Consider the following 22847-nt stretch of genomic DNA (forward strand, 5'->3'; position numbering starts at 1 on the left):
TCAATTACAAGACTTGAAAAAATGATGGTCTGATTCGGATAGCATGATATTTCTGGGTGCGCTCTTTTCACTTTCTTTTTTCTTCTTTTCATTAACAACATTATCATCTCTCCTTCCACGCACACACACATATCAATATTCTGGAAAAAATCTAGGCTATTAGGCCGTCGATTTAATTTATTGGTCACCATATGCCCTCAATTTAAACATAGCTCCTAGCTCCAGTTTTGACATGATATTTAATTACTCTAAAAAATAAATAACAATTTAAAAAGTTTAGGTAAGATTGACAAATATAATTTCAATATTCAAAATAAAAATCAAATTTAAAGTTTCAAATATCTAACTGGAGGATTAAAATCTCTATGAATAACTGGAGGATTAACATGTTGTTTATGAACTATTCGGTCAAGAAGACTCAAATTCAACCAACTAATAAATCAGAAATTGATATAAAAGATTTTCAATATATATATATATATATATATATATATATATATATATATAGACACACACACACTAGAGAAATAGATATAAAGTCGTAGAAAAAGGAAGATTTTGCTTTCATGTTATTGGTTTTTTATGATACTAGATTTTTGATGATTTTTTTTTAATTTTAAAATATTTTTAGAAGAATAATAATTTTTTAATGAAAAATAAGAAATATTTTGAGAGGTTGGATTTCAATTTATTCTTTTGCTACTGGGCATGTTCATATATGGTTATCATCGAAACTCATTTGGCCATAAACCAAATTTCTAAGCCATATATCAAGTACTCAAGGCGATCATCAATTCAATTTGGGAACATAATACTTAGGGCAGATAAACATAATCAATAAATTAATTCAACACTGAAAAATCCAAAACAGATATAATCTGTTAACATAATTATGAAAATAGATAAAAAAATAATTCATTCATCCACAAAAATTTGTGGGATTCAAACTGGTGACCTCTAGAAAACAAATTCATAACCTGACAAGTTGAGCTACACCCAGAAATTAATTACTTATTGGATCAAATTTCAAATTCCTTGAAATATTGAATTCCATATTAACTTAAACCTTTAACAATCTGCTATACATGAAGCTAACTGTTCATGAAAACTTTGCTCAAGTCTTTGCTGACTACCGTGCAGATACAGTACGAGGAGGCGAGAAGCAACAAGGAAATGTTCTCGTAATGAATTACAAGTGACAAGATGACATGATCACCAACAAGGAAAGGTGATGGATAAAATCACATTTTATTAAAATCATGCCCAGTCTAGCTGGTTTATTCTACAATCCAAAGCCTAATTACCCCGAGCCAGATCGAAGCAAGCTAGCCTTTCGGCATCAGTGCGATTGAAGGCGAATTGGAAGTCCCTTTTCAGGACTTGGCATCATATCACCAACGATCTTTTCTTCAGGAAACACGACCTCCCACTTATACCTCTTGACGACGTTGTGAACAAAAGTCAGAATTGCTAGTCGAGCATACTCTTTTCCAGGGCACATTCTAGGTCCAGCTCCGAAAGGCACGAACGTGAACGGAGGAAAGGCCTTTCCGTCTTCGTGTCTAGATGGGTCAAGCTTTTCAGGATCTGGGAAGTACTTTGGATTCTTGTTTGTTGTGCTGACTGTCCAGTATATCTACAAGTGTCACCGAAAGTAGGGTTTAAAAAGCAACTTTAATTTTGGAGACTAGAGAATTTTGAAACTTGTGAAAAAGAAAAGGAAAAGGAAAGATTGCATACTTTCCATCCCTTTGGAATGGTGTATCCTGCATAAGTAACATCAGTCAAGGCCTCTCTGAAAGTTCCCTGGATTGGAGGTGTGAGCCTCATCACTTCATAGACTACATTCCATGAGTACTTCATCTTCTGAATGTCATTCCAGTCTAGTACCTCTCCTGCCTTTTTAGCTGTTGCAATCTCTGTTTGCTCTGGATTTCAAGAAGACAGGCTATTGATGAGATCAATTAACATGAAAACCACACACACACACACACACACACACACACATATATATATGTATAGGTACTCAAACGATCGGAATGGAGAGCGTGGAAGAGAATGATTTATTTACCAGCTAGGATCTTAGCATAAATGTCAGGCCTCTGTCCAACATATTTCATAAAGAATGTCATAGCAGTAGCCACTGTACTATATCCTGCAACTAGTAAACCCATCATCATGCCAGCAATCTCAGCTTCTGCCATGTGTTTGCCTGAAGGGTCCGTGGCCAAGATCATATGGCATAGTACATCCTGCACCTGTGCTCCTTCGGCCATAATGGCTCTTTTCTCACTGATGACTAATCGTAGCTCCTCGCGGATTGCAGCTGCAGCCTTGTTAGCCCTGTAAAAAGTTGTTCCAGGGAAATTCAAAGGAATGGAATGCATCCCTAGGGTTACATCATCAAAATTGCTGACAAGCCTGGCTATACGTTCAGGATCATCAGAGCCCAAGAAAAAGCGGCAGGCAAGAGACAGAGTCAGTGTCTTCGCGAAAGGAAAGACCTTGACTTCATCTTTTCCTTCCCAATAAGCTTGCATTTTCTGCTGTGTAATGGAGTCCATTTTCCCCAAGTACCTGACCAATGCCTCAGGCTTCAAGAACCCAGGTGATCTTATGATTTTAGACTCAGCTTCGCGTGTAATTTCAATCGGAGCAGAAGCTTCATCGGAAAGAAAGAGCTTCTGCATCGAATGAGTTCGAAATACAGTGAAAAGTTTCTGCTCGTTGGTGAAGAGATATTTGTGTCCATCAGGACCACACATCACCACAGTCTCCTCTCCAAGAATCTTGGTCTTGAAGATATCAGAAGAGTACTTCTTCATCCTGTGAAACACAAACTCTTCGGGCTTACCAAACAAGAATTCGAGTGTTTCGCCAAAGATAGGCCAGCCCAGGCTCCCTGGTGGCAGGTTTTTGGCACTACGGGATGAGTACTTGAAAGCAAAGATGCTAATAACAAGTAGTAGGACCAATGGAGCTAGAGATAACAATAGAAATGTTAGCTCCATGACTATTGTTGATGCTAAAGAATGTGTTCAGTAGCTGTGAGAGAAATTTGTGAAGATTTGAGGTGAAGCAGGATGGAATGGCAGATTTATGTAGGCAAACCAAAGAAGTGTACTGTGCTAGTCTAAAGTATTACTTGCCAAGACGAAGACCGAGTAGTCAAATGTCAACAAAAAAAATCCAGGATGAGTCTTTTTTATTTGAAAGAGTTGATTTTAATTATATATTATGTGAATAGAGCTTATAAACAATATATGCATCAATAAAGGTTTTAATAACCTTTATTTTAACAGATGTTTTTAATATAAATCAGCCAAAAGCAATAATAAAAGTTTTATGGATAATTTTCTCCAAATAAGTAAAAAGTAATAGAAGAGAATAATACAAGATTCCTATAAAAAAAATAAGAATCTCATTTAATATGTGCATGATGAACTTAGATGTAATTTTCTCCAAAGAAGAAAAAAGTAACGTAAGATCTTTTTAAAAAAAATCTACTAAAAATACAAATCTAATTTACTAATTTAGTTAACTTTGATTTAGTTATAGTATTTTTAATATTATTGGATTTTTATATTTTGTTTAAATTATTTCCACTACAAAAAAAATTAGCAAATAACAACAAAATCATTGACATAAAATATTCCATTGGTAATATCTAATGGAAATAGCAATGGAATATGTTTTGCTAGTAATTTCTGACAAAAATTTTGTATGGAATAAAAATAAAAATAAAAATCAATAAATTTTTATCAACAATATGTCAAGTCAGTATTTTCCAATGGAATTGTTGACAAAAATATTTCATCATCAAATTTTATTGGCAATTCCATCAGCAAATTTAAAAGTATTATAACTGACAGTTTTCTCTCGTACCATTTTTTTCTTTGCAGCATCAACAACAGTTTTGTTTTCACCAAATAATACCAACAAGTATATTATACATACACTCTTTGTTTATAAATAATCATAATAGATTTAATTAATTATCCATTGTGAAAACTAAATGTAAGAGTTGTGTCAAAGTTATTGAAGATAGTAACGATGATGAAGTCATTGGGGAGATGATGTATTTCAAATGAAATCATTAGTTGATATATACATATCATTCGTTTACCAAGTTAAAAAATCTAATTTTTTATGTTACTCAGAATACTTACGTTAAAGTTGATATTGATAAGTTAAATATATTATTAATTACGTATAGATATAAAGAAATAGATGAAGCTGATGAAATTAATCGAAATTCAATTAAAAAAAGAAAAGATAATGAAGTTGACAATGATGAAAATAAACTTAAACATAAATGTCAATTATATATTTCATCTTTAATAATTTTCTGATAGTGTTGTAGAGTTTTCATAGGCAAAATAAAATGCTAATAATATACTATATATGACGCTTTTTTATATTGAAGGTTTGATGTGGTTAATAAATAGGAAAATAATGAAAAAAAAGGGGACTAAAATATTTCTAGTTTTTAATAATTTATTTTTTAAGAATTCCTTCAATATTATTTTTTTTCTTGCGTAGAAGTGAGGAGGAATTTATATTTATACATTAGTATTTGAGATATTCTACGATATCAAAATTGTATTAAAAGTATATTAATCAACCATAATTTTTAAGGAATTCATCCAACATTTATTTAATTTCATAATCTTTTATTTTTGTTATTGCATAAGTAGTTGTTGGCATATGAGTCCAGACCGGACAAGACAAGACAAGACAATTTATTTTATTTTATTTTATTTGTATTGGAGTTCAACATGCCTCTAGAATATTCTAGTCTTGATCATTATATTAGAAATCCAATGTGAAAGAGATCTAAAAGAGATAATCTACTGTGTAAACCTTTCTCCTTTCTCCTTTCTCCTTTCTCCTTTTGTTTTTAAAGTACCTGCTAGGAAGCTCAAGAATAATAGTAAACCCAAAATGGCAGTTCAAAGTTCAAACCTCTTCTAGATGGGGAAATAACGTACTAAACAAGCCATAGCATATAATTTCAAAAAAGTATATAATTTAATTATGTGGGGGTGTAGCTCAATTGGTCAGATTCTAAATTTACTTTTTAGAGATCACTAGTTCAAGTCTCACAAATCTTAGAGCTACTGAAAGCTTACATGGTTGTTAATTTCAGGACTTGTGGGATTAGTCGAGGTGCGTGCAAACTAGCCCAAACACCCACATTAATATATATATATATATATACACAGACAGAACACAAGTTTATATGTTGATATGGCAATTAGAGAAGGGAGAAAGTTATAAAAGAAAAGGCCAAAGTGAACATCTTAATTCCATGTTTAATTAATGAAGAAAATAAATTGTTTTCTCAATTAGGAGCTTCCCCTTCTTTTCTTAAGGTAAGTAATAGCAGAAATTTAGCTTGAAATATATCTACTCATTTTCTCTCTTATGATCTATGATTTAATAAAATTTCACACTAGTAGTTATTTTTTAGCCGTGGCCTACAGTTTAGGTACTTTCTTTACAAATTTTTTTTCTCTGTACAATATTCACATTTTTAAACTGAATTTCAACAGAAAGTAAGAAACATGTACAAAGACTTTCTGGAAGAAGAATATGCTCGGTTAAATACCCATTAACCCAATACTTGGATTTTTTTTTATATCTTTATCTTAAGTTGCTAATCCAATATAGAGTGGCCATAATTTATTTATTTTTTGATGCAGATGTATTCCAATTATCTATAAAAATATCTATTAAATCATTTATATAATCTATTTAGTTTAAATTCCCATCTAATTGTGTCAAATTCTCACTCAAATACTTAAAATCTTTAATTTCTATAACCTTAGTTGTATCACGTAGATTCTGCATTTAACCTATAAGTGTATAATATAAAAATTTAAATAAAACGTAAAATCTAAAAAAATAAATTACTCAAACACCAACTTATAGGGCTAATTTCTGAAAATCCAACAATCCAATAAGTAACACAATGGCTTCCTTTAGGAAAACTTTCTGTAAAATCACCTAAAACAATTTGAGCCTGATTCAGCAGTCAGATCTCTTGTTAACGTAGTTTTAAGGTGTTAACCTGATCTAGCACAACTATATATCTTCTTAAACCTAAACATATTCTACTAGTTCATAAAAGCAACTGTTAGGTCATTCATATAATTTACATAGATCAGATCTTCATCTAGTAGTGTTAGATCCTCACACAAATGTTCAGAACCTTCATCTAATAATTTTCTTGTTGTAGTCGCCTATTGAAATTTTTCATGGGTAAATATGACCCATACTAGATCACCAAACTTAGCCACCACTCTTTTATGATAAGTATCAGCCGGGGCTTTATACTTGGCATTACTGCTAGTGATTGTCTTTGTGACCTGCTTATGAAGACCATGCAAGTAATATACCATATCATCAACTTAAACACTCAGTCCTTCGATATGAGAAACAAGCATCAACTTCAGCACTCCAAAAGGATTCTTTCCATAAACGATCTCGAATGGACTCAGATAGATAGTCTGATTACAAGATTTGTTATATGCTTGCAGCAAAGTCAAATCTCACTATTTCAGCTTATCTCCCTCTAAACTCCACGGCAAGTTGCCAAGTCTTTGATTAACCACCTCCATCTACCTATTTGTTTGAGGATAATATGTATTAATAAAATTCAGTTGAGTTCTCATCTTACCCTACAAACTCTTCTAAAATTTACTCATAAACTTCACATCTTTATCCGAAGTGATGGATCTAGAAATGTCATGTAAACGAACCATCTTGTTGAAGTAAAGGTGGGGCTATCTGGTATGTATCCATGGTCTTTATGTTGGTAATAAAATCACAAATGAAGAACATAAACAAAATAAAACAACAAATAAAGTCCAAGACGTGTATAGATATTGTCCTTAAGGATATTTCCTCAATAAAAAACTATCCCCTAGGATTCAACAGATTCTTCCTTAAAAAAATAATGAGAGGTGCATAAACAACAAAAGAATGAGTGAAATGAAACATCAGCAAGTTCAAGTGAAAAAAGTTTTAGCTCGGGTTCTTATTTCTTTAATCAAAGAATGCATGGTCCTTATATAGGTTGTTAGCTTGTAACAACAAATAAGAAAATAAATAACATAATTAAAGCGTATTTGTAACTGTTATAATATTTTTTTTAGATAAAAAAGTTGTTAAAAAAACACAACTCTTGCTTGTTGATCGTTAATCTAGAATAAAAGATAGTTGTCCTTTTGATCGATTGTTGACTATTACACATGCGTTTTAGCTCTTGATCATTAATCTAGAATCCTGGGGGGTTTAAAATAGAAGCATTTGATCTTCGGTTCTTTCATTTTGTTCTTAACAAAAAATCAAATAATCATGATATAAGGTTGATTATCGTGTTAATCTAACCTTAAAATCTTGTTTGAACATTGTTTTTACATGTCTTAATGCTCTCAATTTGATATAATTGAGTCTGAAATGAGATTCATGTTGTTGAGTTCTTCAACATGTTCTCCATAGATACTAACCCAGTATTAGAAATTTCAAAAATATACAAAAAAAAATTCCTTATTGAAATACACACTTGTTCAAACATGTATATACTTGACCTGCACAGTGCACACATTAAACCCATGGATACAACCCAAAGAATTTAGCCAAGATTAATAAAGCTATGACCCATATTTGAGTTCTTCAACATGTTCTCCATAGATACTAACCCGGTATTAGAAATTTCAAAAATATACAAAAAAAATCCTTATTGAAATACACTTGTTCGAACACGTATATACTTGACTCGCACACATTAAACTCATGGATACAACCCAAAGAATTTAGCCAAGATTAATAGAGATATAACCCATTTTTGATTTCTTCAACATGTTCTCCATAAATACTAACTTGGTATTAGAAATTTCAAAAATATACAAAAAAAAAAATTCCTTACTAAAATATACACTCACATTCTTGTTTGATCATGTATATACTTGACTCGAACACATCAAACCCATGGATACAACCCAAAGAATTTAGTCAAGATTAATAGAGCTATAGCCATATTCATCCAAGAGAATCCAAGCAAAAGGAATTGGTCAAAGCCCAAACATCTCATAACCCCCTGCAATAACAAAAGACAACATATGGGCTTGCCAAAGTGACCCAATCTTCCTTTTCAACAGACACAAACCTTATGTCTTTGGTCCATGAATAATTCGCATAAAACAATTGAGATTATAAAGACTGAGCAAAAAAAAATTTAGCTGGGAACACAAGACAGAGAAAGGGTTCCAAAGTGATTTCATGATATAAAACCCAATAAAGGCTATTGGTCCTTCAGAGTCTTGCAAGTAATGTAATGTTTTCTACGTACTTGATGGAAACAAAACAAATTACCTTCAGTGCTTTGATTGAAACAAAACAAGAAAAACAATTAAATTTTCCAAGAGCAACGGTTTTTCCTTGACTGATCTGGATTGCCCCTTTGTTGGCTGCAAGCTTGTGTATCCTCCTTGTCTTGTTCCCTGAAATTCTCCCCCACTGTTGTTCCTATTCTGGGTTAATGAGAGGCTGTCACCTTGAGAGTTGCCGTGAACAATAGTGAAAAGGAGGCTACATGATTTGTTTGCAGATGGTGAATGGATGGGTGATTTGAGGAAGACAGTGGGGTTTGTTTTTGTGGGGGCTTGCTTGATTTGGGAGAGAGCTTTGTTGGCTGTTGGGTCTGGTATGGTCAGGAAAACTTTGGCTACTGGATGGTGCTGGTTTTTATTTCCAGAATTCTTGATATTCTTGGCCGTCGCCCCCGGTTTCTCCATTAATGCCATCTTCTAGCCACTATTTATAGGAGAGGATTTCAACTTGAATCTTCCTCCATAATAGCTATCAATCTTTCATGATTTCAGCCTTTGAAGGAGAGGATTTCATCTTGAATCTTCCTCCATAATAGCTGCCAATCTTTCATGATTTCCAGCCTTTTTAGAGCAGATGAACCCGGGCTGAAAAATTGATTAGATGCTGGCCACCGACCCCTTTTTGCTTGATTTGTGGAGATAAAATCATGGCTAAAAACATGCTTTCTTGCCTTTGGATGATAGGTGATATGCTGAAGATTATCAACGTGTGCTTTATATCTGCTTGGGAAATCAATTATGATCTGAAATTAAGGCCAAATATGAGTGAAAGAGCAGCTTTTCTATACGCGTTTTTTAAGCTCAAAATTTCTGGAAAATTAAAGACAAAACAGCGTCATTTTTTTACCGCATATTTTTTTGGGATTCCCAGATGATACGTCGTCTCCTGATACAAGCAATACGTCTTTTTTTTTTAAATCTCCGGATTTTGACCTAATTCTTAATTTTTTTTTAGTTTTTTTAATTAATGCCTTATTTTCTATTTATTTTTTAAAATAATTTTTTTATGTTTTAATTAATACCTTTGCGTGAATTTTTTTGTTTATTTAGTTTCTTTATATTGTAATTATTTTTTAATGATATTGGATGTGTTTGATTTTTAAAGAGGTTGGTATGATTCATTTATAATTTAAAAAAATATATATGTTAAATTTGATTTTTAAAAAAAATATATTAATTTTTCATGAGGTTTTTAATATGTGCAACCTTACATAATATTTTTTCTTTTATTTTATTCAAGAAACTTTATGCATGACGATTTCTATTATAAATTTATTTTAATTAATAAATTCATTAAATATAATTGAGTAAATTACTCGTGTTGCTATATTAAATATATTGATCTATATTTGTCTTTTAGTTTTTTCAGTTTCATTTTTATTTATTGTTGATGATTTATTTTTTCATTTCTTTACGCAATGATTATTGATTTGTTTAGTTAGATGCGTGCATAAGTTTTTCGATTATATCTAAGATTTTTTTATGTAAAAAAAGACGTTGAAAAATTTTGCATGTTTGATTTTTTTTTATTATATTTTGATGTTTAAGATTTAATCCTTATTCTTATGATTTTTTTTTTTACTTGACCATTTTATGCTCAATTCATTTTTTTATTTTTATTTACTTTTCAGATCACTACCAGAATCATACATGTGACCTCTTTCAATTATCAAAATCTTATATATATTTTTACTTATTCTAAAACATTAATATCACATAAATATTTATTTTACATTGATAAAAATTAACCCATTCCACAATTCCACAACATAGCGTGAACTATTTATGCAGTAATATTCTATGATACATCAAATATCCATGAACATGTAAATATAAATAAATCTCAACACATTAAGTCATGTCAACATAACTTAAAAAATATAAAAATAAAAATAAATAAATTTCAATAATGGAAGGGCAATAAAAAAAAATCAAGGACTTAAAAAAAAGAAAATATTCGTTATAAATAGTGGAGTTAACGGTTATAAACGTGAGATGATGAACAGAGTTTCTACAATGAAACATTATCCTATAATTAATTTCTTTATTGTCCAACGCTTTCTACCCTACAAAGGAATATGCCAATATTCCCTGTATTATTGTGCTAAGGGATCTTCATTCTTAATTCCCATGCTGTTTTTCAACTTCCATCTCTAGCCAGTTTTCCTTAATTTTCAACGGCATTTTGAAATATAGTATTTTTTATTTAAAAATATATTAAAATAATTTTTTTTATTTTTAACATCAACACATTAAAATTATCATAAAAACACTAAAAAGTATTAATATCAAATACATTTAAATATAATTTAAATACAAAAATAAAATGTAACTAACCCATCTCATTACTAGGGGTGATCATTTTCGGTTCCGTTCGGTTTTTATATAAAAAAAACCAAATCAAAATTAAAAAAAAAACCGAAACTGGTTCAAACCGACCGGGTTCAGTTCGGTTCGGTTTTTTAGGACAAAAAATGGTTCAAACCAGTTTGGCTCGGTTTTTTGGGGTTTGGCTCGGGTTTTTTCGGTTTAGGTTCGGTTCGGTTTTTTTGGTTTCAAGCTTATAAAATCGAAACCGAACCGAACCGGTTGGTTTTTTTAAATTTTAATCGGTTTAATCGGGTTTTTTCACGGTTCGGTTTTTTCAGTTATTTTTTTTTATTTTCTCAATTTAATCAGTTTTTTAATTTTTTTATTACCCCTGTTCATTATAGATTTACAAATAACAAGTTAGTAGGTCCAACGGCTATGAGATTATCTATAGAAAAGGACATTCTAATTAACGACATTAATCCAATTATTCCTCTTTTAAGGCCACTAACCACAACAAATAATGATGGGCCACACTACAAAACAAATATTTTTTCTTTACCAAGTAAATTACATTGGATAAATTCAGCGGCTAGGAATATTAATTTGCACCCTTTTTCTTAATCATTTGAGCTCAAATCATAAAATTAATTTAAGAGTTTCATATTAATTGGAAGCAAAAAAAAAAAAAAGGCTTGCATTTCCAATTCTTGGTTTTATCGCATAAAACATGGGCATGGTCAAGCTGACCCTTTTTCTCAAGAACTCACATGGAGGCGGTCATTGATTGAAATCAAAGAGAAAGTGATCCTAATGATAGTAGAACCGGGCTCTTTAGGGCACACAAGGGTCCCCTAACGACTATATTTTAACAAAATGGTCTTCGAGAGTGGAAGATGATGACCCACCACTTTTACTAAAGAAAATTATGATCATCTAAAGAAAGCAATGCTAGTTAGATTCCATACAAGTAGAATTTGGAATCCTATACCAAAATTTTGCACACTCATGTTCCTTTCAGTAACGAGGATTCAGCGGTATGATTATTTTTTTAAAAATAATTTTGTTTGAAAATATATTAAAATAAAAAATTATTTTTTAAAAAAATTATTTTTAAAATCAATACATCAAGATAAAATATAAAAAATTAATTTAAAATAAAAAATAATTTTAAAATAAAAAAATAACACATTACAACATTTCCGTTTGGGAATGCGGTGCAAACCGCGTTCCCAAAAAATTCAATTTTTTTTTTTTTTTGATAAAATTTAATTTTTTTGTATGTTTTGGATTGTTTTGATGTGCTGATCTCAAAAATAATTTAAAAAAAAAACACCATTTTAATGCATTTCGGCATGAATAATACTTTGAAAAACAACCACAAATACACTCCGCACATCAAACATTCACAATTGTTTATTTATTATCATAAGAAATATTTTGTGTTTTCTTCTCATTCTATTGAGCATTTAATATTATATCGAATGTACTATTTATTTATACTCCCAACGTTCAAATCAGATTTGTGAATATTCTACTATAGTTTGTTCCATCAACCCTTCAATGCAATTTACCTCTACTAATCCATTGCTTGGCATTTGTTCTGCCTAGAATATCTTGTGAATTAAAATGTAAAACACAATTTTACAATATATGATAAATAATTATGTGAATAATATGGTGATAATAAAATAATAATGATGAGATAATAATAATAATAATAATAATAATAGTGATAGAGATAAAGGTGGAGATAATAGTGGTGAAGTGATAACACAATAATAATAATAGTTAAAATAGTTGGATAATATCGTGAGTCGTTTAATGTTTATAAAGTATTTTAATATATAGTATTGACTATAACAAATGAATTAAATGTAAAGATTGATCATAAAATATTTTACACAGTTTAATATTTTTGAAAAAAAATATCTTACAAACAAAAATAACAGTAAAAAGTAATTTTTTTATAAATAATTTTATGCAAAACAATGCTAGCGTGTTTGAGTGTGGTTGCGGTTGCTTTTCAAAGTGTTTTTTCACTCGAAAATGTATTAAAATAATATTTTTTTAAAAAAAAAATTATTTTTGACATAAGCACATCAAAATGATCTAAAAACATCAAAAAATATTAATTTAAAAACAAGAAAAAAATAAAAAATTTTAAATTTTTTTAAAAATACTTTTAAAATACAAAAACAAACAGGGCTGTAGATCATTAATCATACGAGAGATAACCTCGAATAAGGTTAAAAAGAAAGTTGGAAAAGATGACCATTCATAAACTATGATCAAGTATTTAACGAGAAATGTTCATATTGAAACTTTAGGTAAACAGTAGAATTAACTTTGGAAGATTTTAATTTAGAGGGACCAAAGTGAAATATGGCTTATTCCTTTTTCTTTTCCAATGCATGAAAAGCGTAGTTGCATATTTCTGAGAGGATACAGAGGGGTGTCACGGGCAAAGGCAAAGACAAAAGAAACTTGTGAAATTGGAACGTTGGGAATAATGGACAGCCACGAAGAAAGAATGAAGCCAAAAATTAAAAATTAAAAGCTGACCCTACACCTGCTATCATTTTCATATATGCCCCACTTTTTTCCCATATTTCCCTATCTCATTTCTGTCTTCCTCTATTCCTTTCCCCTATTTTCTGTTCCCCAAAAATCCTCTCCGTACATGACATTTTTTTCCTATCATATCTAGATTTATTGCGTTGAAATATATATTTTTTTTAAAATATATTAAAATATTTTTTTATTTTTATTATTAATACATCAAAATCATTAAAAAATAAAAAAATTAATTTAATATTTTTTCAAGACAAACATACTTTTAAAAAATATATAAAAAATAAAAAATTATCACATTTCCAAACAAAATTTTAATATTGAGCATCACTTATAGCTATTTAATCTGGCCTAGCCTAGCTTGATGGAATGAATTTGAAAATTTTAGAATTTTAAGCTTTATTTGGGTTAAGTTTTTTTTTGTTGAATTTAAATTAAATATTAATTTTATAAAATTTAATTAATTTAGTTGATTTTTTTAATGATTTAAGCTAACAAAAATAAAATAATATTATTTTAATAAAAAATATTAATCTAATAACCCATAAATTGACCTAATAACATTATAATTTAAGCTGTTTTCCATATCAATCCTCGTATAACTATGTGTGAAACTAGATGCTAAAAATGTGAAAATTAGGCTTATTGCTCCACGGATAAGAAATTATCACTTAATTTAATTTTGCAATTCTAGTCTTTTTTTTTTCCAGGTTACTTGGAATCTTCTAAATTAAATTCAATTTAAAGATTTTAATAAAATTTTATGCTTAGAACTATTTTGAGTATTAAAATTAAATTTTAAATAGAATTTAATTTATAAAAATAAATAAAAGGTCAACTCCTTTTGATTTCCTATATTAAAAATTAATACTAAAACTATTTTTTAAAATATTCATCAGCTCATCTTTAAAAAAAAATTTAAAAATAAAATAAATAAAATAAAATAAATATCTTTTAAAATATTAATTAAATTTATTTATTATTTATTATTTAAATTTAAATTTAATATTATAATTAAATTTAATTAAAGTAGAGAAAATTCATTCCCAGCATATTTTTCAAGTATCAACCTAAGTATATTAATTAATTAAGTATAGATTTAACAGTTTGACCAATAGTGTATAGGGAATCAAGAAATTAATTCCCACCCACCAGAAGGACAGCAAAGAACACAGAAACTCCAAAAAAGAAGAAAAAAACAAAAGAAACAGTTCATCATCAATCCAATATTTTTCCAACTTTTTATTAAACAAAACGTTCATATTCACAGTCCCCAAGTAAAGCCTGAACAGTAGCTTCTTTTTCTATACTATATTAATTCCGTTGTTAGACTGCACACTCTCTCCATCTCAAAAGTTAACAAAAGGGTACTTTCTCTTCTTTCTTCTCTTAACATTTCACCCTTGCTTAGCTTCTTTGCCAATGGAAGAAGCTTAATGGGGTTTTTCTCTGCTTCCACTTCTTCAAAGCTGTTTCCTCATCATTCCAAATCAGGGTTTTTACTTCCGTGGGGTTTCTTTAGTTTCTTGAAGTAAAGTTTGGTTCTTGAAAAGTAAAGCACATCATGTGTTGTTAAAGAGTTGAGCTTTTGTTGTTTCTGTGTTCATCTTGTTGTGTTTTAGATTTTTTTTTTCGTTTAAGTTTTAAAATGGGAGGTGTGTACTTGGTGCATTTAGTGGTAATGGTGCTTAGTTTAGGGGTATTAGCAGGCACTTTGTGTCAAGTTGATGATGGTTCAGAAAATGGAACTACAGCTGTTTACATTGTTACTCTTAAACAAGCTCCTGCTTCTCATTACTATGGAGAGCTTAGAAAGAATACTAATGTTTTTAAGCATGGCGTTCCTAGGAATCCAAAGCAATCTCACAACCCAAGGTACTAAATTTCTTGCTCCATTTTGTGTTTCTTTTCATTTCAGTGTTTGGCTTGTCTTGGTTAGTTAAATTGGTTGCATTTTATGGTTTGTTTTTGTTAAATTGCTGTACTTTTATGTTGTTTTCTTGTCTAGTGAAGAAAATTTAGGTAATTTTGTTTGTCTTTTTGTTGTATGTGCTAATGTTGCCTTCTTAGCAATCCATACCAATCTCATTTAATGGGGTCCTCTTGTTCCTTTCTGAAGGTTTTCTATGGAAATTGTGCAAGTTTGTGTGTTTCATACCTCATTGGATAAGGATTTATTTACCAAGCTTGACTTAATTTTTCTCCCCTTTTAGTTTTACATTTTTTTTCATGAACTTTTCTCTCATTACTAGATGAGGAATTGACCACTGCCTCCATTTATTGATGATGGGAATAGATAGGATCATATAGAGTGAATTAATGAGTTCTTAACTAGATTTTACGTTGTTTTTTTGTTTAATCATTTGTCCGTAGTTCACCTAACAGAATCAATGATTGTGCTTGAAATCTATGCTTCTCCCTTAACAGTTTCTCCCTTGAGTTTTAATCCTTTTGGCGAAGATGAAGAAGTTGAGTTAAACGTAATTAATTAATAATGTTTTTGAATGACTTTGTTGTGTTCTTAGGAATGATTCGAGATCCAATCAGAGTTCTAGTTCGTACATTGCTCGTGTTCATGATTCATTATTGAGGAGGGTGTTGAGAGGGGAGAAATATCTCAAGCTGTACAGCTATCACTACTTGATTAATGGGTTCGCTGTTCTTGTTACCCCAGAACAGGTGTGTACAAAATCATCATTCGTCATCATTATGTCACCATAATTGTGCTGGTTTGGTGGTGCTTCTAATCTATTACTAGTGGTTTTTTTTTTTTTAAAGTCCCTGCAAGCTTCTTCTTTTTTTTTGTGATCGGAATTTCTGTTCTTAGTTGGGAAAAAATTGGAAATCTTAATTTGGATACATTGGTCAATTTCTTAGGCCAACAAGCTTTCGAGGAGGAAAGAAGTGGCAAATGTGGCTTTGGATTTCTCTGTTAGAACTGCAACCACGCATACTCCACAGTTTTTGGGTCTACCACAAGGGGCTTGGCCCAAAGCAGGTGGATATGAAACTGCTGGTGAAGGAATCGTGATCGGCTTCATTGACACAGGCATTGATCCAAGTCATCCCAGCTTTTCTGATGACTCATCTTTGAACTCGTATCCTGTTCCTAGCCACTTCTCAGGCATTTGTGAGGTTACTCGGGATTTTCCTTCTGGTTCCTGCAATAGGAAGCTCATCGGGGCTCGTCATTTTGCTGCATCAGCTATTACCAGGGGAATTTTCAATTCGAGCCAGGACTATGCTTCACCGTTTGATGGTGATGGCCATGGAACGTAAGTGTGTGCGCATTTCATGTTCATTGTACTGTTTGTGTGCATTTCTTGTGATTCCATGTTATGTAACACAGTAAAGTATTCATCCAGTTCTTTAAGAGGCGGCTAATGAATCTTATCTTCTTTTTCAGGCATACAGCCTCTGTTGCTGCAGGAAACCATGGGATTCCAGTTATAGTTGCCAGGCATCATTTTGGAAATGCCAGTGGGATGGCTCCTCGTGCACAGTAATTGCTAATCATTATTGTCATTTTTTTTCTATGAACACACTTCTATGTTAAATAACAAATACTTCTTGGTAGAAGTAAAGGTATAAAATCAGTAGCATTCACTAGGTACCATGATTATGTGTAGGTCCTGTTTTTATCAAAGTGCAGTGCTTCCTACAGAGCTCCTTTTCGGTATATTGTGGCAAGAACAATAGGAAAAAAAAACCTTTTTGATATTATTCCTTGCTAAAAAGCATATATTGAAAAAATCAGTTTCATTAAGTTTTTGCCTGCAATAACGCTACTTTTGTATTAATTGCATTTTCATCTTTTCCAGTGTTGCTGTTTACAAGGCATTATACAAGAGTTTTGGAGGTTTCGCTGCCGATGTTGTTGCTGCTATAGACCAGGTACATATATTTAACTTGGTCTGTTTTCTGCAAATAATTCTGTTACACAACTTTTCAAAAACCGAAAGAACTTTGAAATTTGAAACTACCTGGGGCATTTGATCGATTTATACACTTTTGTTTATCAATATGCCTCACTCTTTCATGGACCGTGACTGAATTTGGCCTTTGTCTAGACAATTTGAGCCAATCAAAGGTTGTTGCCTCTTCTCTTCAGTTCCACCCAATTTGTTGTTTGCCTCATTCTGGCCAGATTTTATAGGTTCAAATTGCCTGGGAAACTGTTCTGTCTTTCCAAGTAGAGCAGTTTTTCTAAACAACAAGCAAGAGAAGGTTCCTTTTGAACTAGTTGGGATTGAGTCGACAACTCAACTCTGCAAAAATATAGAAGAGAGAGGAAAAATGAGACAATTTCTGGAGATTGCATTGCTAAACGTATCTTTTCATATGGTCATCGTATTAATGTTTATCACCCATTATGTATTTGCAGGCAGCTCAGGATGGGGTTGATGTTTTAAGTTTATCAATCACACCCAACAGGCGTCCTCCTGGTATTGCAACATTTTTTAATCCCATAGACATGGCATTGCTCTCAGCTGTGAAGGCTGGCATTTTTGCTGTGCAAGCAGCAGGCAATACTGGACCATCGCCTAAGAGCATGTCTTCCTTCAGTCCATGGATCTTCACTGTTGGTGCAGCTTCTCATGACAGAGCCTACAGTAACTCTATAATACTTGGCAACAATGTAACCATTCATGGAGTTGGGCTTGCTCGTAAGTTTATCATCACTGCTCCATTTCTTAATTTCTCTGCCCAGGCAATCTCAGATGAACTTGCAACAAACAAAATAAGAGCAGAAAGCACAACAACAATCAATGTTATCATTTGCTTTGTAACGAATGGTTTTCTACTTTTCATTGAGATAGAGTCTAATAATATACATTGTTTTCCTTCAGCTGGAACACATAAAAATACCATGTTGACCCTCATTTCTGCACTTCATGCTTTGAACAACGAGACAACAGTTGCTACTGATATGTATGTGGGTGAATGTCAAGATTCTAGTAACTTCAATCAGGATTTGGTCAAAGGAAACCTCTTGATCTGCAGCTATTCAATTCGCTTTGTGCTTGGACTCTCAACAATCAAACAAGCTATAGCAACAGCCAAAAACCTCAGTGCAGCTGGTGTTGTGTTCTACATGGATCCGTTTGTTATTGGCTTTCAGCTTAATCCAATTCCAATGAGAGTGCCTGGGATCATAATTCCATCCCCAGATGATTCGAAGGTGAAGGTTATTTGTGTTAGCATTTGCTGACAAATGACATTTCTTTTCTTGTCCTTCAAAAAAAGTTGTCACTTATATGAAATCTTAGTCTTGAATGATCCTTATGGCAGGTTCTACTCCAATACTACAATTCTTCTTTGGAGAGAAATGAAACTACGAAGAAAATTACTAGATTTGGTTCTGTTGCAAGCATTTTAGGTGGACTAAAAGCAAACTACTCTAATTCTGCTCCCAAAGTTATGTTTTACTCTGCTAGAGGACCAGATCCAGAAGACAATTTTCTCGATGATGCTGACATTTTGAAACCCAATTTGATAGCTCCTGGAAATCTAATATGGGCTGCATGGAGTTCACTTGGCACAGACTCGGTTGAATTTCAAGGTAGGAATATAAATACAGTAGGAATAGTCCAATTGTGATTTAATGTTATAAGGTTTACACAAGTGGTAATGGTGTCTTACTCTGTCAACCGAACCCTCCAGGTGAGAACTTTGCATTGATGTCTGGAACGAGTATGGCTGCTCCTCATATTGCCGGGCTTGCTGCGCTGATCAAGCAAAAGTTTCCCAGTTTCAGCCCTGCGGCAATTGCCTCTGCACTATCCACAACAGCTTCTTTATATGACAATAATGGTGGGCCAATAATGGCTCAGCGTGCTTATTCCAACCCAGATATAAATCAGTCTCCAGCTACGCCTTTCGACATGGGAAGTGGTTTTGTAAATGCAACTGCAGCTCTGGATCCGGGTTTGATTTTTGATTCAGGTAAGTTATTCCACTTGTATCATACAAACTCTTTCACTAGTTATTTAGTAATTTTTACATGTGCTCCTTTACCTAGGATGTTGGAGTTACTCTATCTAGTACACACAAATCTGATAATGGTACCTATGTTACCTAGTCATTGTAGAAAATATTTATCCACCTAAATTGTCCTTGCTTCCATGAGAATAAACATGTTAGAATATCGACTTAATTTTAGGTTTTGGATGAGGTTGGGTATGAAATATTAATGATACAGCTGAGTATCAAAATTTTTCTTTTCCCTTATAATTTTTTCCCCCAAATATTCATTTTAATTAGTTCATTTTTTATGAGTAAAGGGCTCATTTGAATTAAAAAAAATTTCTTGGATGCTCAAACTCATGTAGCCCACAGCGTGAACTCTTTTATGTCCTTGAACTTTATCTGGTACCATATTTTGTAAGTGGAAGCCGCACATTAGCTAAGTCTAGTTCTGGTTTGCCACTTGTTAGAATGTGTTTGTGCAATGTCAAGCGGGTTGCTGCAGAACAAATTGCGCATGAATAGAGTTGGCCTCATTTAAGGTGTAGGATGAGGGGTCCCCACATGAGAGGGAGTGTTAAATACAGCACTGTTACAGCTGTTCAGAAAGAAGCCAGTAACCCACATGGATGGACGTTGTCCTGGATTAATGTCATTTCCCGGATTGGTAATCAATGTAATTGCTGCAAGTGACTAGGCTTTTGTTGCCTACTCTTTATGCTTGTCAATTGCATGATCAATTTAACTTTCCCTAATCCATGTCTCATATTATCCTCCCAGAAATGTAAAACAAAAAAGAATGCCTTAAGCAGATCAACTTCTTACAATTGATATGATAGGTGTCATATTGTAAATTCTGCTTAAATTGTTGCAAGAGACAATCTGGCTTTTAGTTGTGCATTTGGTACCTCTGGTCCATTAATTTACTTGTGAACTTCATGCATCTCATTCTAACTTCATACTTCGTGCTTCTGCAGGTTATGATGACTATATGTCATTTCTTTGTGGAATTAATGGATCTAGTCCTGTGGTATTGAACTACACAGGTCAAAATTGTTTGTCTTATAACTCAACCATCAATGGCACTGACCTGAATCTTCCCTCCATCACAATCGCTAAACTATATCAGTCTAAAACAGTCCAAAGATCAGTGACTAACATTGCTGGCGGTGAAACATATAAAGTTGGCTGGAGTGCGCCTTATGGAGTAACCATAAAGGTGGCACCAACCCGCTTCTGTATTGCCAGTGGGGAAAGGCAAACCTTGAGTGTGTTCTTTGACGCGAAAATGAATAGTTCTACTGCCAGCTATGGAAGGATAGGACTTTTTGGAGATCAGGGTCATGTTGTCAACATTCCATTGTCAGTCATTGTCAAAGTCACATATAATACCACAACTAACATCTGAGGACTGGAGTGCACCTTATGGAGTGGCCATAAGAGTGGCTCCGACCTGCTTCTCTATTGCCAGTGGGGAAAGGCAGGTGTGTTCTTTGACATGACAATGAATAGTTTTACTTCCAGCTATGGAACGATAGGACTTTTTGAAGATCAGGTTCGTGTTCTCAACACTCCATTGTCGGTCATTGTCAAAGTCTCACATAATACCACAACTAACGTCTGAGGATTGAGAAACTGGGGCCTTCTTTTATCCTTCTTCGTATCATGCTATCTGCTTTGTTAGCTTTTTGTATCATTCCCTTTTGCTTGTGAGATGTCATAACAAATTTTTTGATTCATTCTGTATCATGTAAATGTAAAAACATTTTCCATATGTAGATACACCGATTGATTAGTAATTCTCTTGGCCTTTTTGTATTTTGTCTTACCGATTTAAGATTTTGTGATCGAATGGTCTTATGGGAGATCTTGACAGGCTCATTAGCACTATTTTGAAGAGGCTGAGAAACACAATTTAGAGAAATAACTCTTACTTTACAGCATTTTTGCAAGTAATGGCCTTTTGTAAGGGCAATTAATTTCGGGAGATTTTTCCTCTCTACAATAATACATTATAAAAAATTCAAAATGTTCTTGAATATCATAGTGCACATCATGAAGGGCAGTAGATAGGGGTGATTATTTTTGGTTTGGTTTGGTTTTCACATGAAAAAATTAACCAAACCGATATTATTACTTTTAAAAATTTAAAACTGAAACTAGTTCAAACTGATTGGTTTTGGTTTGGTTTGGTTTTTGTTGTTCAAAAACTGGTAAAACCGAGAAGCAAATTCTGTTTTTGTTGTTTAGGAACTTGTTCCAATTTACATGATCAAAACATGATTGAATTTTAGTTAAAATACAAGTAAAACTAGAGTAGCAAATTATAACATAATAAAAAAGAAAAAACCTACAAAATATCAAGGAAAATAGAAACTGATTGGACCAAATGAGAGCTTAAGATTGAAAGGAAAACAGATTTGTCCATAATGATATAGTTTGACTGAATTAAGGTCCCGTTTGTTTGTTGGAAAGTAGTTTTCTTTTGAAAAGTGAATTTCAAGAAAGTAAATTATTTTTCGATATTTAGTAATGTAAGTTGGAAAACACTTTCCAGTGTTTGGTTATGTTATGGAAAATGAGATGGAAAATAACTTATTAATATTTTATTTTTTTCAAGTTTATTAAAATAATAAGGAACAAATCTTACAAATTATAATTTCATATAATTATCTCAAATAAAATAAATAATAATTAAAATAATAGAGATCAAATCTAACAGATAAAAAAATTGAAAGATGAAGAAATTAAAATGTAACACCCCACCTCACTAGCAAGATATTGTCCGCTTTGTGCCTCCCAGTCCACCCAAATTCAGGGCTTCCACCCAGGTCCCCCTCACGGTTTTGTTCGTGGCAGCCACGCATGGCCCCAAAACGCGTCTTACTAGTCAAGGTGAGCATGCACTTATAAGGCCCTGGCTCTGGACGCTCGCTTCCGATGTCGTCCGATGTGGGATCTTACATAAAATAATAATAATTACAATTTCATAAATTATTTCAAATAAAATAAGTAACAATCAAAACAATGATGATCAAATTTGATAGATAAAAAATTTCAATTAAAAAAATAATAAGAGAAAAGCAAATAACAATCATAAAAATAAAAACCAAAGTTAATATAAAAATCAAATTCTAAGGGATGAAATTAAAAAAAAAATATTCAAAACAAAATATATATAGCATTCAAAAGTTTGAGAACCAAATTTAATATAATCAACAAATAATATAATATTTCTAAATTTTTCACAACTTCTGTAAAGTGTTTTCCGCCTAAAATAAAAGGAAAACACTTTGCTGGGAACCAAGCCAAATTTTTCTTTGACTGGAAAGTATTTTCCGTTGATCAACTTTTCTAATGATAAACAAACACAGGAAAGTTTAGAAAGTAATTTCCAGAAAACCTTTTTCCGTCAAACAAACGAGGTCATGGTAAAGTTCATGAATTTGTTGCCAGGAAAAGAAAAGAATATGATGGAGAAGATAAGATGCAGGGATGAACTTGGAGAGATGAGAGGCAGAGAGAAAAGGGGGAGGGGGGGTGCTGCTGTTGGTTTAGATTAGATTATTTATAGTTTTTTTTTTGTTTTTTTAGAGTTAT

The 22847-nt window shown here is 32.1% G+C and overlaps 2 protein-coding genes across 2 annotated transcripts; one reads left to right on the top strand and one right to left on the bottom strand.

Annotated features, from left to right (window-relative positions):
- Positions 1–1098: 1098 nt before the first annotated feature.
- LOC18095771 (beta-amyrin 28-monooxygenase) lies at positions 1099–3184 on the bottom strand. Its single transcript, XM_006370415.3, has 3 exons — positions 2072–3184; positions 1741–1928; positions 1099–1636 (listed from the first exon to the last, which is right to left on the bottom strand). Exons 1-3 carry the CDS (start codon positions 3009–3011, stop codon positions 1340–1342), a joined length of 1425 nt encoding a protein of 474 aa, XP_006370477.3. The 5' UTR covers positions 3012–3184; the 3' UTR covers positions 1099–1339.
- Positions 3185–14544: 11360 nt separating this feature from the next.
- LOC18095772 (subtilisin-like protease SBT2.2) lies at positions 14545–21065 on the top strand. Its single transcript, XM_006370416.3, has 10 exons — positions 14545–15155; positions 15806–15959; positions 16158–16555; positions 16687–16782; positions 17102–17174; positions 17665–17947; positions 18131–18462; positions 18573–18843; positions 18945–19226; positions 20225–21065. Exons 1-10 carry the CDS (start codon positions 14929–14931, stop codon positions 20653–20655), a joined length of 2547 nt encoding a protein of 848 aa, XP_006370478.1. The 5' UTR covers positions 14545–14928; the 3' UTR covers positions 20656–21065.
- The last annotated feature ends 1782 nt before the right edge of the window (positions 21066–22847 follow it).

Source organism: Populus trichocarpa, chromosome 1 (assembly GCF_000002775.5).
Source record: "Populus trichocarpa isolate Nisqually-1 chromosome 1, P.trichocarpa_v4.1, whole genome shotgun sequence".
Lineage (NCBI taxonomy): Eukaryota > Viridiplantae > Streptophyta > Magnoliopsida > Malpighiales > Salicaceae > Populus > Populus trichocarpa.

Excerpts from the sequence above, each read along its gene's own strand:
- LOC18095771 (XM_006370415.3), bottom strand. The coding sequence starts at position 3,011 with ATGGAGCTAACATTTCTATTGTTATCTCTAGCTCCATTGGTCCTACTA. Across the intron at positions 1,929-2,071 it reads TTATGCTAAGATCCTAGCTG|AGCAAACAGAGATTGCAACA; the intron begins GTAAATAAATCA and ends CTTGAAATCCAG. Across the intron at positions 1,637-1,740 it reads CCATTCCAAAGGGATGGAAA|ATATACTGGACAGTCAGCAC; the intron begins GTATGCAATCTT and ends TGACACTTGTAG.
- LOC18095772 (XM_006370416.3), top strand. The coding sequence starts at position 14,929 with ATGGGAGGTGTGTACTTGGTGCATTTAGTGGTAATGGTGCTTAGTTTA. Across the intron at positions 15,156-15,805 it reads AAGCAATCTCACAACCCAAG|GAATGATTCGAGATCCAATC; the intron begins GTACTAAATTTC and ends TTGTGTTCTTAG. Across the intron at positions 19,227-20,224 it reads GGGTTTGATTTTTGATTCAG|GTTATGATGACTATATGTCA; the intron begins GTAAGTTATTCC and ends GTGCTTCTGCAG.